The 15,538-nt window shown below is 37.9% G+C and overlaps 1 protein-coding gene across 10 annotated transcripts in view; it reads left to right on the top strand.

The window, feature by feature from the left end:
• The window catches only part of anks1aa (ankyrin repeat and sterile alpha motif domain containing 1Aa), a 355,860-nt gene that overhangs the window by 320,707 nt on the left and 19,615 nt on the right, over positions 1-15,538 (top strand). For all 10 annotated transcript variants that reach the window (XM_043716918.2, XM_043716919.2, XM_087973655.1 and 7 more), the window contains 4 exons: positions 9,867-9,992; positions 10,953-11,024; positions 11,113-11,199; positions 12,900-13,037. In XM_043716918.2, coding sequence (XP_043572853.2) covers positions 9,867-9,992; positions 10,953-11,024; positions 11,113-11,199; positions 12,900-13,037 — 423 coding nt within the window. The remainder of the gene's footprint in view (positions 1-9,866; positions 9,993-10,952; positions 11,025-11,112; positions 11,200-12,899; positions 13,038-15,538) is intronic.

The following is a 15,538-nucleotide window of genomic DNA, read 5'->3' as shown; positions in this document are numbered from 1 at the left end:
CCTTGTTTTTCCAGTTGACAGCATTGATGCCCAGTATTGTGCCAGTACAAATTAAACAGGAGATGCAAATTTTCTTGACGCTGATTCAGTTGGCTGATTTTAGTTTATGGATAACAGTATTTCAGTGCAGCTGGTTAGTTTATTCCATTTGGGTTCCTTGCCTCCATCTGTGATTTGGCGATCACAGCAGCCATCTTAAGTGAGCACTTTTCCTCTTTAGAAATCACTTTTACACCATGAAGGTTTTGGACGTTAAAATCAAATGATAGAAGTTGAAAATTAATTGCCCGTGTTTACCGTTATCAAAATAAGATACAAGTTCTGTCACAACTGACTCCCAAGTGTGGTAATTGATGTCTCGGGCTTTCGTGATTTTTTTTTTCCAGAAATCATGCAGAGTTCTACTCTGCTGGTAGTGTTGAGTATCTTAGTGAGATCTATGAACGTAGGCTAAAGAGTAAAACCTTGTTTCCTACATTTCTCTTGCAAGTGACTGCTGGAGAAAATCATTTCCACAATAGTTTTGGCTGTATGGAATCCACACTGTGCTTTCAGATACATTTGGTTTGCAAATGGATGGAGTCTTTTAAATATAACCCTGCAAAGACCTTCCCCATAATGCTCATAAATGAGATGCCCTTGTAGTTGTTGTTGTCTTCTCTGTTGCCTCTGCTTTTGTTTAGTGTGATGGGTTTTACATTGCATTACCAGAACAAAGCTTAGTTTGCAGCAGAGAAGAAAAGTGTCACAGAAGTATGACAATAACTGGGATTTTTTGCACTTGAGCAGTTTTACTGGCATTCCATCCTTGCTGGGTGTCCCTCTGTGTTTTCTAAACTGCATATGGACGATTTGAGCACAAGAGGAGAAAACTTAGAGTCATAGAGATGTACAGCATGGAAACAGACCCTTCGGTCCAACCTGTCCATGCCGACCAGATATCCCAACCCAACCGAGTCCCACCTGCCAGCGCCCGGCCCATATCCCTCCAAACCCATCCTATTCATACACCCATCCAAATGACTTCTCATCCAACTCATTGCCTACAAACATTTTCCTCTTTTCACCCCATTTTGAAGTTTCAATATTGTTGTGACCTCTGTGAGAATAATGAAAACGTGGAGAGGGTGGGGGGTGGGGGGGGGGGAGGGATATGGAGAGACTTGGAGCACAGCTGTAATGTCTTGCCCAGAACTTCACAGCAGCCTTTGATGCCTTCAAGGCTGCCAACCCAAATTTTCAGCTGGCAACCTTCCTTGGTTTCCTGACTCCTGCCTTGAAAAGTCTTGATCTACCTCATCCATGACAGAACTTTACAAACATTGTCAAGTATGGTTTAAGAGATGTTCTCACTGTAGTATTCATCTTTTTACTTTAGTCAGTGAGTATTTAACCATCTGCTGGCGTCAGAGGGATCACTTTGCTGGTGCTAGACCAAGGGCCCTCTTTATCCCTTCACAGAAAGCTCATCAGTTCCCATTGTCACAGGAAGTTTGAATTTCACAACCTAATTTAATACGGTATTTATTTATACATAAAAAGTTGAAGTCACCATAGTCTTATCAGACCATAGGGCTGCTCTCTCACTCAAGAGAGATGACTGGTAATGGCTTAACTTGAGAGTTACCTCACCTCAGGTGAAGGAACATTTGAGAAGTACATTCCTTCATGATAACCTCAGCTGTTGGCTTCACACTGCATCACAAACCAGCTGTCCAGCCACCTGACCTAACGGTCCTTCTGTGACCCACAAATATGAAAGTTCAAATCACAAAGCTAGCCACTCAGTTTATTTTGTGCAGCATCTTTTGAATGGCTGTCTTAGTTACTTTCAGTGTTTATGCTTATTTTGTGCATTGCATAGGCTTTGGATAGGATAGGATAACTGTTATTTCATATCAATGACAGTTATCATCTCAGATGAGTAGGTCTGAAACCATTCCTTCTTTCAGATTCACCTGTACCAAATGGTGTTTCTAATCCTTCGTAGATGATTGAAACTCAGAAGTCACTGAGGTCATCAATATCATCAGTGGTGCTTCTCAGTTAAACCTTGGTAGCTTGGAGTCCTTGTGGTGATTATGTACAGTGACAAGGGCAGAAATCTTAAATTCAACATGAGATATCGAAAATTAAGAACAACTTTGAGATGTGACAGCTAATAAAAGACTTTGAAGAGGAAATAGATTAAGATAACAGTTTTTTTTAGTTAAACGTTTGCCCTTGGTTGCCTGCATTAAATTTAAAAACGGTTGTCATTGATGATGCTTGTCACAGACTCATGGCACATTCACTCTCTCACACACATATACACTGCCTGACAGGAATGAAGGTACAGAATTGGGTGATATGATGCTGTTGCTTGTGTTCTGTTTATTCATTTTACATCTATGGCTTGGGCACTTCACAATCGGCTTAATGATTTCCAGAGCAGTAGGCTAAAATAGTCCTTTGAAAGGAAACTGCAAATGTGATGCTAAAATCATTTAGCTGGCTATTTGAACTGTTTAATGTACCCTGCTTTCAATATCTTCCTAATGATCTACTCATGCATAGATAAAATTCAAAAATGCAGCATGAACGCTTCATGATAAAGATACAGAAATAAAAAAATAATAAAGACCCATGGCCATAGACCAGTAGAGGATTAAGTGGTTGTATTGCAGTGATCATTTTTCATTCTGTCCTTGACAAAGGTTGTTGAATAACCTGGAGATGCCGTTAATCATCAGGTGAAATGTGTTTCATAAATTATAAATGTCAAATCGTGTTGGTAAATCAATGCTAAATTTAAAGAGATAGCATCCTTTATTCAACACAGTACCTGGATAGTGATTGAGTTGGTTTAGTTATTCTTTTAGGAGGTTTATGCAGTGCCCTTAAATTTCACCAAAGCTTTCAATAACCAGCAATCTTTGATTTGACATTTCTTAGCTTTGTTTATTTGCCCAGGTTTATATGCAACAAAGCAAAAATGACACTATTTTATTTTAATTTTTCAATTATTAGCTTGAAAGTTTCATGACCTCAAAATACTTGTTTGTCTTAAAACCATATAAGTGTTTGCAAGAGACATTACAAAAATTGAGAAATTTGAAATCATTCTATACAAGTATGTCTATAGTGTTTTTGAAGTTCATTTAACATTAATGTCACATCCTTTATTTCTTTGTTAGGTCTTTGTTTTATACTTAAACAGTACAGTAAATATTGGTAATTCATGTAAATGAGCTTACAGTGGAGTATGGTGAAGCTAAATTGCCCATCAGTAAACAGTGCTCTTTGTTAAATGTTACTCATAAATAAGTGGTTATTTTAACTGTTTATTTATTCAGCTCCTTCATTAGATGTAATGGTATACTTTAGCATTTAGTTACATTCCATAAATAGTTACAATTAAAAAGTAATCCAAGTATAATATAGCCAGACATTAATTACAGTAAATTTCTCAGTGCACATCATGGAGGATTGTTCTTATTTCTATGCTGGTGAAAGCCTGTTGATCAGATGAATATAGAATGACTTTGCTGTTCATGCATTTGCTGGCATCTATACAACATAGATTAAAAGGAAAGATCATTGAAAACCTCCTAACTCTTAATAAACATATATTCCATTGACATAGAAAGATGCCACTTGAAAGATACATATCTCATGGCCAACTAATAAAGGATTGTATCAAATTGAAAGAAAAGATATACCACGCTGCAAAGATTAGTTGTAGTTCATAAGTTTGGAGGAAAAATTAGACACCAGCAAAGGATGACTTCTTTAAAAAGAGAGAATTTGAAGTGTGAGAAACAACAAGCAAGAAATATAAAAATAAACAGCAAAGGTTTCTAGCTTATAAAGAGGAAGAGGGTGGTTCAATGAAACATTAGTCATTTAAAGGTGAGACAGATGTTGTGAAACTTGAAAGGGTTCAGAAAAGATTTATAAGGATGTTGCCAGGGTTGGAGGATTTGAGCTATAGGGAGAGGCTGGACAGGCTTGGGCTGTTTTCCCTGGAGCATCGGAGGCTAAGGGGTGACCTTATAGAGGTTTACAAAATTGAGGGGCATGGATAGGGTAAATAGGCAAAGTCTTTTCCCTGGGGTCGGGGAGTCCAGAACTAGAGGGTTTAAGTTTAGGATGAGAGGGGAAAGATATAAAAGAGACCTAAGAAGCAACGTTTTCACACCGAGAGTGGTACGTGTATGGAATGAGCTGCCAGAGGAAGTGGTGGAGGCTGGTACAATTGCAACATTTAAATGGCATTTGGATGGGTATATGAATAGGAAGGGTTTGGAGGGATATGGACCGGGTGCTGGCAGGTGGAACTAGATTGGGTTGGGATATCTGGTCGGCATGGACGGGTTGGACCGAAGGGTCTGTTTCCATGCTATACATTTCTATGACTCTATGACTATGAATTTAATAATGGAAAAAGAGGAAATGGTAGAGACGTTAAATCATAACTTTGTATCTGTCTTCGTATTGAACACGCAAAGTATCTGAAGGATAGCAAAGTCAAGTGGCAAAAATCAGGAACTGAAAACAATCCTAATCATGATGTAAAAAGGTAAACTAATGGAACTGAAGTTATTTTCTAATTAACCCCTCCAGAAGTATTATGATACTTCTTTGGAGCAGATGAGGACTGAACCTGGGCCTTATGGCTCAGAGACAGGGACACTACCACTGCCCTCCCACAGTGCTATTCACTAAAGGAACGAAAAGCTGGCAAATCCGCTGGACTACTGGCATTGTAGTGTCTTAAAAGAAATAGCTCCAGTACCTTCAACTAGTTGTTGAATGTATTGGCTGCAATCTTCCAAAATTCTCTAGATTCTGCAACATTCCAAAGGCCTTAGATAACTGCAAATGTGAAACCGCTATCCAATAGACTACGTGCTCTAACATCTACCATTGGGAAAAAGGCTTGGATCTATTATCAAGGAGGCAGTAGCAGGATATTTAGAAAATTGTAACACAATCAGATGATTTTATGAAAATAAATGTTTGATACATTTATTAGAGGTCTTTGAACATGTAGCAAGCTAGTTGAATAAATTGAGTCCAATACATAAAAAGTGGAGCTGGAAAAACACAGCAAGTCAAACAGCATTGGACAAGCAGTCAATGTTTCTGGTCAGGACCCTTCATGAAGGATGTCCAAAAGACATTTAATAAGATATCACATAAAAAGTTGCTGCACAAGATTATAGCTCAATGATATATTCGCATGGAAATAACAGGAAAGAGTCCAAATAAATTGGTTATTTTCACATGACAAAATTGTTGAGTGCCACAGGGATCAGTGCTTGGGGCCTCAACTATTTATGATCAATGTTAATGACTCTGATGAAGACACAGTCTGTATTGTAGCCAGAATTGCTGCTAATATTAAAATAGTAAGGAAATGAATGTGTGAGGAGGATGCGAAGAATCTGTAAATGGATATGGAACAGTTGGGAAATTAAGTTTAATGTGGGAAAATATGTCGCTGTCTATTTTGATTAGAAGAATAGAAAAGCAGAATATTATGTAATAATTAAATTTATTAAATAAAATAATATTAAATAGAGAGAGCTGCTGAATACTCCAGCATAGAGGGATCTGGGTGTTTTGTGCATACATCACAGAAGATTAGCTTGCAGGTACAGCTATGACTCTATGATTTGGGGCATCCAAAAGGAACTAACAGAGGAACCAGTCATAAAGCAGCAAATATATCCCTCTCCCTTTCTCCTGATTAAAATTTGGGCACCTGATAAAGTCCACACCTCAGTATTTTGACTACCTTGCAAACCATGAATCTGATAATTTGTTTAAAAGATCTTCCATTGTTATATGACTGTCAGCAATTTGATTCAGCAAAATGATCAGTGAATTGCAAAAATTATCCATGTTTTTGCTTTGTTTTACAGACGTTTGGTCAATACATGGATTTTGTTCCCTATTTGTGGTGTTTTTTTAAAAATAATTATTTCTGCAGTCATTATTTTTGTGTAGAGGGGTTGGTTGGACTTAAAATGGGATAGAGTTCCAGTTCTGGATTATAGTTCATATATTAACCAGCTTTGTCACTTTTTTTTTTAGATTTCTTTCAAAAGAAATCCTCGGTTCTGGTTAGCAGTAAAAAATGAAACAGTTGTGCATTTTGATGATTGCATGTAAACATTTGTATCCATGGTGCAATTTATGGTGTAGTTGGGCTTGATTATCAACGCGTTCCTGAATTCACAATTGCACCATCTTACTTTGGAATATGATCAGAGAAGGCTCACCTAACTGATTTATGAATTGACGGGATTTTTCAATGAGAAAGGGTTGAGCAAGTTGGATGTTTGTTATGGAGCTTTGAAAAACGATGATGATCTGACTGAAGCACACTGTTCTGAATGAGCTTGACAAGATGGTTATTAGGAGGATCTTTCCTTTCTCTGGGGAATAGGAGGCCCAGTTTAAAAATAAAAGAGGACAGAAATGAGAATTTCTTCACTGAGCAGGTTATTAGTGTTCAGAATTTTCTTCCCAGAAAACAGTGAAGACTGGTGCCATTAAATATATTCAGAACTTGAGTTAGATTTTTGATTGACATAGGAATTACAGGAGCAGGCAAGAAAGCGTATTTAAGGCCACAATCTGATCAACCACAAACAATTTTAAAATCAGCCACAATCTTGTTGTTCGGCAGAATAGTCTTGAATGACTGGTTGTTACTTTTCTTTCTTATAATCTTACGAACACTGTTCCATCAGTTCCTCCCACATGAAACATATCCTGTATGCATAAATAAGTTATATGTACCACTCATTAGTATAATTAGTGTTCTTTTGTAAGGCTTTTACTTCCATCAAACATTTTTCCTCCCATGAGTTGTGGTACTGTTTTCATTTCAATCCTCACAATTGTAAGAGTCACACTTTAATTTGTTGCTGCAGGAAGACTGGAGTGATGTCACGCAACTGAGAAAGCATGGAAGTCTACAAAAGCTGTATTTATAGGCAGAGGCAAATTAAGTGAGCTGCTTTAAGGAATGGTATTTATCAAGAATTCACCATACATTAATTCTGTTATTGCATGATGATTGGCAAAAGAAGCAGCAAGAGCATGGAAATCTTTGACTTCACTTTCCAGTGAGGCATCACCATTGGAATTGATAGTGCCATCAAAATAACAGTGAGGCAATATGATGTTGTCCATTATTTAGATGTAAATGGTATAACTGTTATTTTGGGAAGGGAAAGATGAGTATTTAAATATAAATATCAAAGTATTGCACTGCTTCACCGTCACTCAAAATCTTTTACACTGGTTAAGGAAGAGTGCATTCCTTTATCCTGCACTTTCAGGTCAAAGATGTGCAGAGATAATGTACACGGAAAAATAGAATTTCAGACTGGATGCAGGAACAGCAAGACCAGGGCTTTACATACTCAAATTTCTAAAAATGAAGAGAATGTGGAAAAGGCTGTTGAAAAAGGATTAGAAACCTTTGGGTTCATAACCAGAGGTTTAAAGTTGAAAGCAAACAAGTCCTGCTTAGGCACCAGCTGGAATATTAATTTGAATTCTGACCATACGTTTTAGGAAAGAACTCAAGGTCTTAGGATGAAGAGGAGATTTATAAGCATGGTACCACGAATGAAAGAATATGCTGAAAGTGGGACAGTTAGGTTAGTGCTTCTTGGTGCAGAGCTGAATCAAGAGAAATTAAGTATGTGTTCATTTTATTGAGTAAATCAGGTGATTCAGTGGTAGAAGAGCTCGCACCCAAAGAGTCAGATTTAAGGTAAATGGCAAAGGAACCACAAGCAAGTTGAGGAAAATTATTTTTGCACAGCAAGGCAATCTGGAAAGCACTGTCTGAAAGAACAGTGGAACCTGATTCAGTGATGACTTACAAAAAGGAGTTGGATGAATGCTTGAAGAGGAAATTTTGTCAGGGTTGGGGGAAGCTTTTCACAGAGACAGCATGCACACTATGAAACAAATGGTATCGTTCTATGATTATAAAATTTCAGCTTCTTTAGTCAGAGAAGAATGGCTTGCTGCATAATGTTGCATTGCTGCAGTTTCCAAAATATTGAACTCGTTAAAGGCAACAAGCAGGTTTTGCATTTTTCCTATGATACATGTCTTACTTGTTTCTTCTCAGAGGTGTTCTTTGTGTCACCCAGTACAAACTCACTACCTTCCAGATTTGTTAATGGTGTTGTTGCTTGTTGGTATAGTAGCATCAGCTGAGCCATCTGTTGGATAGGTTAGATATGGTGAAGTGAATGGTCCTTCCTTTTCATTTTTCAAAGTTTGCATGTAGTAAGGGCAGTGACACGCATAATAATTTTCCAAAAAAAATCAAAACCACTCTAAATATCGAGGTGCTGTTTTAAAGATCTTAATCTAAATGCCATGCCTTCATAAAAGGTGCGTTTCAAGTGAGTAATTTTTTCTCAGTAGCAGAGAAATCAATGTGGCATTTCTAACTGGAAAGACACTTTCCAAGAGATAATTAATAAATGTATTAAAGTCTATTAATGCTGCATAATTTATACAACATAATGTATTCCTGTATAGTATTTCATATAAAGAAGCCTACGTAATAAAGGGTAAATACGAGTACATGATTTGAAAGAATAATTCACCTGATCACAGCTAAATTGTTACATAAACATAATTTAAAAATTTGATTTTGCCCTGTTGTTTGGCGAAGTGAATCAAATGTAATGTTTGGAGAAATTTATCAACGTAATCCTCTACTTTATAAAAGATTTTCCGTTCAATGCCATTTATATTCTTGTCCCAGCTACAGCTGGTTCTTCCTGAAACCACATAGGCGATAGTTTTTTGATGACAATGGATTCTCTCTCTTTTTATTGCTTTGTTATTGGTGTTTTAGCTGTAATTTACGGTAGGGCTTTTATTACAGGCTTAAATAATTCTTCAGTTTTCAATATGTAATTATTCATCAGATGCTTGCCATAATTTACAAATGTTATAAGCTGTACTGCTCAATCTGCAAGTCGAAAACTCTGCCGTGAAAAATCAGTGGTTCAGTAAGTCATGTTGCCTGTTTAAAAAAAAAAAGAAACCGTTTCATATCTCAATATCTTTTAATCTGTACATTTCATCAAATGCACATTTGACTGTCCACACTTGCTGATAATTTTTTTCATTCTTGAAAAAATGAGTCCGTGCAGTATTCTGTAACTTTTTATTACTATGTTACACAAATCTTGCAACATCTTTATCTGTTTTTACTTGGAGTATTGACAGATTGTATGACAAAATAGTAAAAGCTGGAGAGATGTAGAAGAAAATATATTTGACCTAGATTACTGTCGCTTCATACAACCATGCATCAAAGCAACAGGAGACCTATCTCTTGAGATTTGGTTATTTAAAACTGTGACAAATTCACCAAGAATATAGCTAAAATTTCTTTAAGTGGATTTTGAGTATGATCTAATGACAATATTGATTAAGTACTATAGTTGGTAGGAGTTGAAGGATATATTGTTTTGTAAAGGTGGCTGGCACTATACAAGATTAATCAAGTAAGCTTGCTTGACCATTTAAGGTCACAAACTTGAATGACTGTAAATAAACATTTTCAGTGGATTAATTAGCTGCCAGTCTTTGTTAGGCATACCCTAAAGTGATCTAAAGGCTGATTTGTGTGCAGGTTGGCAGAAATAAGCAGTGAATGGCTTTTTTATCCCCTAAAGATTTATTGGCATCTGTAGCTCTTAATACGAGATAAGTGTGAAAGTTTTATTTAATTACATCAGCACTTTTGATAACAATATAGGTACTGTCAATAACCTTCAGGTGATGGCGGAAATTTTGTAACAACGAGTTTTATCATATCATTTGGCCAGGATGACCAGCGTGAGTCAAGATTAACGCTTCGTCCACCAAGTTTAGCAACGCCATATGCTCCTGTTCAGAACTGGCAGCACCAACCAGAGAAGCTTATCTTTGAATCTTGTGGCTATGAGGCTAACGTGAGTATGTAGTCCTTGAATTCACTGTTTGCTTTGTTCAGTGCTATTCTCCATAAACAGAATGTTTACGAGTTTTGGATTGCAAGTTTGATACTCATTTCAGCCATTAGTCCTTTTTAAATTGTGATCTGAAGCATTATTGGAGTCAGAAGCCCACTGGGTATTGTTGTTACTGTTTCCATTGACTTCACCATGTTCTTCATTAGGCTAACCTCTTTACAAAGTGATTATACAGCCTAAGATGAGTAGCATGCTTCCTTTGTGAATAGTCATACTATGGATATTATTGCCATCAAAACTCTAAATAAAGTACGTAAACCAGCAAACCTGTTCCAAATTCAACCATTAGTTTACGCACAGATATATACAGTAGTTCCCCTTGAATTACTTGTTGCTGACCTGGTGCAAATGCAGTTTTTAATTCAGAGGATTAAACACACAGTACTAACGGGTCTTCTGTGACATCATTTGAGTATCTTAAGTCTACAGTGTGCTGTGATCTTGCAGTAGGCGAAAGTGAGGACGGCAGATGCTGGAGATTAGAGTCAAGATTAGAGTGGTGCTAGAAAAGCACAGCAGGTCAGGCAGCATCCAAGGAGCAGAAAAATCGTTGTTTCAGGCAGGAGCCCTTCATCAGGAATGACCTCTCATTCCTGATGAAGGGCTCCTGCCCAAAATGTCAATTTTCCTGTTCCTCAGATGCTGCCTGACTTGTTGTGCATTTCCAGCACCACTGTAATCTTGACTCTGACCTTAGTGCTGACCACTACTTAGGAACTTTACTTTGGATATGTATTCTTACAAAGTCACATTTTGGGTTTGGAAACTTCCCTAGTTTGTTAGCTGCTGGACATTTCTGCAGTCTTAGCTTTACAGCTATACATTTTTAATAAGCTTGTGACTTCTTATTGACTCATCTTCTAAAAGAAATATTGTGAATTGCTTTTTCATTTGTTGCAGTATTTGGGTTCCATGCTGATTAAAGAACTAAAGGGGACTGAATCAACACAAGATGCTTGTGCAAAGATGAGGGTTTGTATCTGTTGGTCACAAATTGGGGCAGTATTTTGGAATAAAGTATGATTGAATGTTTTAACATTTCTTTTGTTCTGTTGTCTAGAAATCGACTGAACAAATGAAAAAGATCCCAACTATTTTCCTCTCCATCACATATAAGGGTGTAAAATTCATTGATGCCTTCAACAAGGTAATTGGACAATTAGTAAATATCATTACTTTCATTGTATCTTATGTATCCTGTCTTTAATGTTTTCTTTCTCTTAGATTTGTGGAGTGCAGAAAAATAAATATTGGACTTCACATTTGATTTAGATTTACAATACATCTATTTCACCTTGAATGCAGTAACATACAACTTTTTTTTTTAAAGATTGTTCCTATTTCACTTTACAAATGTAAATCCAATGCTTAGAACCATGATTTTTTAGCTGTCAAACCCTCTAAAATATTTGTTTCTTATTTCTTACTGAGTATTAATCTGCTGTGGGTTTGTTCAATTTCTCATCTGTCCTGTTGACATTTATTGGCATTGTTATGCTCACCAGTTCACTTATTGAATGCCTATTTCAAACTGGATGGCTCCTGATTCATTATCTTTTAACATTTAATTTTTGTACTGTAAGTTATTATGGACTGAAATCTACATCTAAGATCTAGAAATTGCTCTGTTGTCTTTGGACTCACTGTCCATTAATCATTATATATTTGTATGGAACACAATGTGAGCAGTTCTGTCTCCAGATTGCCATGACACTTCCTTGTGTGTTTAACTGTCTGTAATTATGAAACATTTGAGTCTTCTGCATTGGCAGTTTTATTTTTTTAAATTCTTGGATACACTCTTATAAAAGATGTACTTATTAATATATTTGTGTCTACGTATGCACTCACTGTCAAAAATATCTCCTGACTTGACGTAGGATACAGATTTCCTGTCCCTGCCGATTTTTTTTTTTTATTGTTTCAAATGTCTTTGCAACTCTCATGGTCCAAACTATCTTTTATTTATCAGGCTTCCAGTTGAGGTTTGTCATTATATCACCCCCATTTGTTCTGTTACTTCCAGTGCTACTGCACACTGCTGCTGACAGTGTAAAATTTTCCATTCTCTGCCAATGTAACAAATTCATATTGATAGCAGAGACCCATTGTGGATAGGTCATTTATGTAGCCTTAAATGCTTTGTAGCAAAGAGAAATTGAGCAGCAAGCAAAGCCTTGATACAGGGAAATGTTGCCCTTAAATTGGCCTTGCACTTTGTACAGGAAAAATCAAAATCCATGACAGCCATACTCAACATTCCACAAGCAATACAAAACTACTGTTGTCCTGTTGTGTGTTGTCCAGTGCAGTGGTGCAGCCAGCTAGTCTATCTATTTATCTTGTACAATGATAATTCACAAGTTACTCGGTCAACATCTTTCCCTGCCAAGAGGAGAACAGGCAAAAAGTGGAAGTATCAAAAGCAATACCTCTCCCAGGCGTCCCAGAAGGTGGTTAAAAGACACTGATTTACCTTGGAGAAGTCCTAGCCTGTTATGCAGGTGGTGCACTATAGATCAAAGTGGCTGCTTTTGGAGGAGGCAATGTACCTACCAGAGAGAAGACCATTGGTTAATAGTTTTAATTAAATCCTTTGATTTGTGATAGTAGGAGCAACTCAGTTAAATTACTAACGCTTTATCTTGCTGTCAACCATCCTTGATGTATTTTTATATGATATGACCAGCAAGTTGAAAGTGACTTTTTCTGACAAAGTGTTGCACAAAGTAAATATATTTGCATTTCTCCATAACACCACTGCCCCAGCACCACCCAAACCAGGCTTTGAATTTCTTTTATCAACTTTCTGACCTATTTAATCATGTTAATTTGTTTCTTTCACAGAATATTATTGCTGAACATGAAATCCGCAATATTTCCTGTGCAGCCCAGGATCCTGAAGATCTCTGTACTTTTGCTTACATCACTAAAGACCTGCAGACAAATCACCACTATTGTCATGTTTTCAGCACACTTGATGTAGTATGTAATTATGATTTTTTTTTTAAAATGAGTAATTAAGAGATGTTCATTTTGTTTCTCAGGATGGCATGACAATAGCTTTCAGTTCCTGGGCAATTGCTTCCCTGTGGCCAAATTGGACTTGGGTTGAATCATAGAATCCCTACAATATGGAAGCAGGCCATTTGGCCCATCGAGTCTACACCAACCCTGAGAAGCGCATCCCATCCAGATCCACCCTCGCACCCTATCCCTGTGACCCTGCATTTCCCATGGCTAATCCACCTAGCCTGCACATTCCTGGGCACTATGGGCAATTTAGTATGGCCATCCCACATAACCTGCACATTTTTGGACTGTGGGAGGAAACTGGAGCACCCGGAGGGAACCCATGCAGACACGGGTAGAACGTGCAAACTCAGCCCATCGAGTCTGTTCCACCATTCCATCATAGCTGATAAGTTTCTCAACCCCATTCTCCCCGTAACCCTTGATTCTCTTTCCAGTCAAGAATGTACCTATCTCTGTTTTAAATATACTCAATGACTTGGCCTCTACAGCCTTTGTGCCAGTGAATTCTATAGATCCACCACTCTCTGGCTGAAGAAGTTCTCCTTATCTCCATTCTAAAAGATCTTCCCTTTACTCTTAGGCTGTGCCCTTGGGTCCTAGTCTCTCCTACCAATGAAAGCATCTTCTCAAATCCATTCTGTCCAGGCCATTCAGTATTCTGTAAGTTTCAAGTAGATCCCCCTCATCTTTCTAAACTCCATCGAGTATGGACCCAGAGTCCTCAAACATTCCTCATATGTTAAACTGTTCATTCCTGGAACTATTCTCTTGAAGCTCCTTTGAACACGCTCCAGGGCCAGTACATCCTTCCTGAGATATGGAGCCCAAAACTGCACACAATTACTCCAAATGGTGTCTGACCGGAGCCTTCTAGATCGTCATGTACATCCCTGCTTTTATATTCAGGTCCGCAAAATAAATGTCATCATTGTAAGTGCCTTCTTAACTACTGACTCAACCTGCAAGTTTACCTTGAGAGAATCCTGGACTAGAACTCCCAAGTCTCTTTGCACTTCAGACTTTTGAATTTTTACCCCATTTAGAAAATAGTCAATGCCTCCATTCTTCCTACCAAGGTGCATGATCTCACACTTTCCCACATTGTACTCCATCTGCCACTTCTTTGCCCACTCTCCTAACCTGTCCATATCCTTCTGCAGCCCCCTGCCTCCTCAATGCTACCTGTCCATCTACCTATCTTTGTATCATCTGCAAGCTTAGCCAAAATGCCCTCAGTTCCTTCATCTCGATCGTTAATGTATAAAAGTGAAAGGTTGGTGGTTCCAACATTGAGCCTTGTGGTGCACCACTTGTCATGGGCTGCCATCCTGAGAAGGACCCTTTTATCTCCACTCTCTGTTTTCTGCCCGACAGCCTAGCTTCTATCCATGCTAGTACCTTGCCTGTAACACCATGGGCTTTTATCTTACTCAGTAGCCTCCTGTGTGACACCTTGTCAAAGGCCTTCTTGAAGTCTAGGTAGACAACATCCATTGGCTTTTTTGGGTCTAACCTGCAGATTTTGTCAGGCATGACCAATCCATGATGAAACCATGCTAAATTTGCCTTATTTTGCCATACCCTTCCAAGTATTCAGAAATCTCATCCTTCATGATGGATTCTAGGACCTTACCCATGACTGAGGTTAGGCTAATTGGTCTGTAATTTTCCACCTTCTGCCTTACTCCCTTTTTAAACAGGGGTGTTACATTAGCAATTTTCCAGCCCTCTGGCACCCTCCCTGGTTCTAGTGAATCCTGAAAGATCACTACTGATGTCTCCACTATCTCTTTAGTTATCTCCCTTAGAACTCTGGGTGCTGTCCATCTGGTCCGGGTCATTTATCCACCATCAGGCCATTGTTTCTCAAGCACCTGCTCCTTGGTGATGCCACCATACTCAACTCTGCCCCCTCATTCTCCCAAATATTTGGTAAATTACTTGTGTCTTCCACTGTGAGGTTCTCCACTACCTATGCCCCCACTTAACAAAAGGAATGCTCATCTATAGTGTTCACAAGTAGTCGCAGGTTGTTTTTCATTTAAAAGAAAGTTCACCATGAGCTAGTTGTTCTGTTGATTGGAGGAACCACCATCAATGTTTTTCAAGGCTCTCAACTCTTGCTATTTGCTGAAAGCATTGAACAATTGAATAAGAATTGAGAAAATGCAGCATGTTTTCTCAGTTAGTGGTAGTAATAAGCAAATATGGTGAACATGACTGAGAGATCTATGGCAGATTCTTGTCTTTTTCTAAAAGGATCTCTTTGAAGCCTCTTCAGGATTTAGTTACTGTCGTGTCTTGTCCAGTATGGTCCCGAATGTAAAACTTTATCACATTTCAGATTCACTCAAAATTAATTAACACTACTGTTGTGATTTTTTACAACCTGAATTCAATTTGGTACAGTCTTTGATGACTAATTGTTCGACATAAATGTCCTTGCATGG

The sequence above is a fragment of the Chiloscyllium plagiosum genome, unplaced genomic scaffold (assembly GCF_037043375.1).
Source record: "Chiloscyllium plagiosum isolate Xiang-an unplaced genomic scaffold, Cpla_swu_hap1 HiC_scaffold_26, whole genome shotgun sequence".
In the NCBI taxonomy this organism is placed as follows: Eukaryota; Metazoa; Chordata; class Chondrichthyes; order Orectolobiformes; family Hemiscylliidae; genus Chiloscyllium; species Chiloscyllium plagiosum.
The sequence above is the reverse complement of the archived record's forward strand: the minus strand, read 5'-3'. Positions and strand labels throughout refer to the sequence as shown.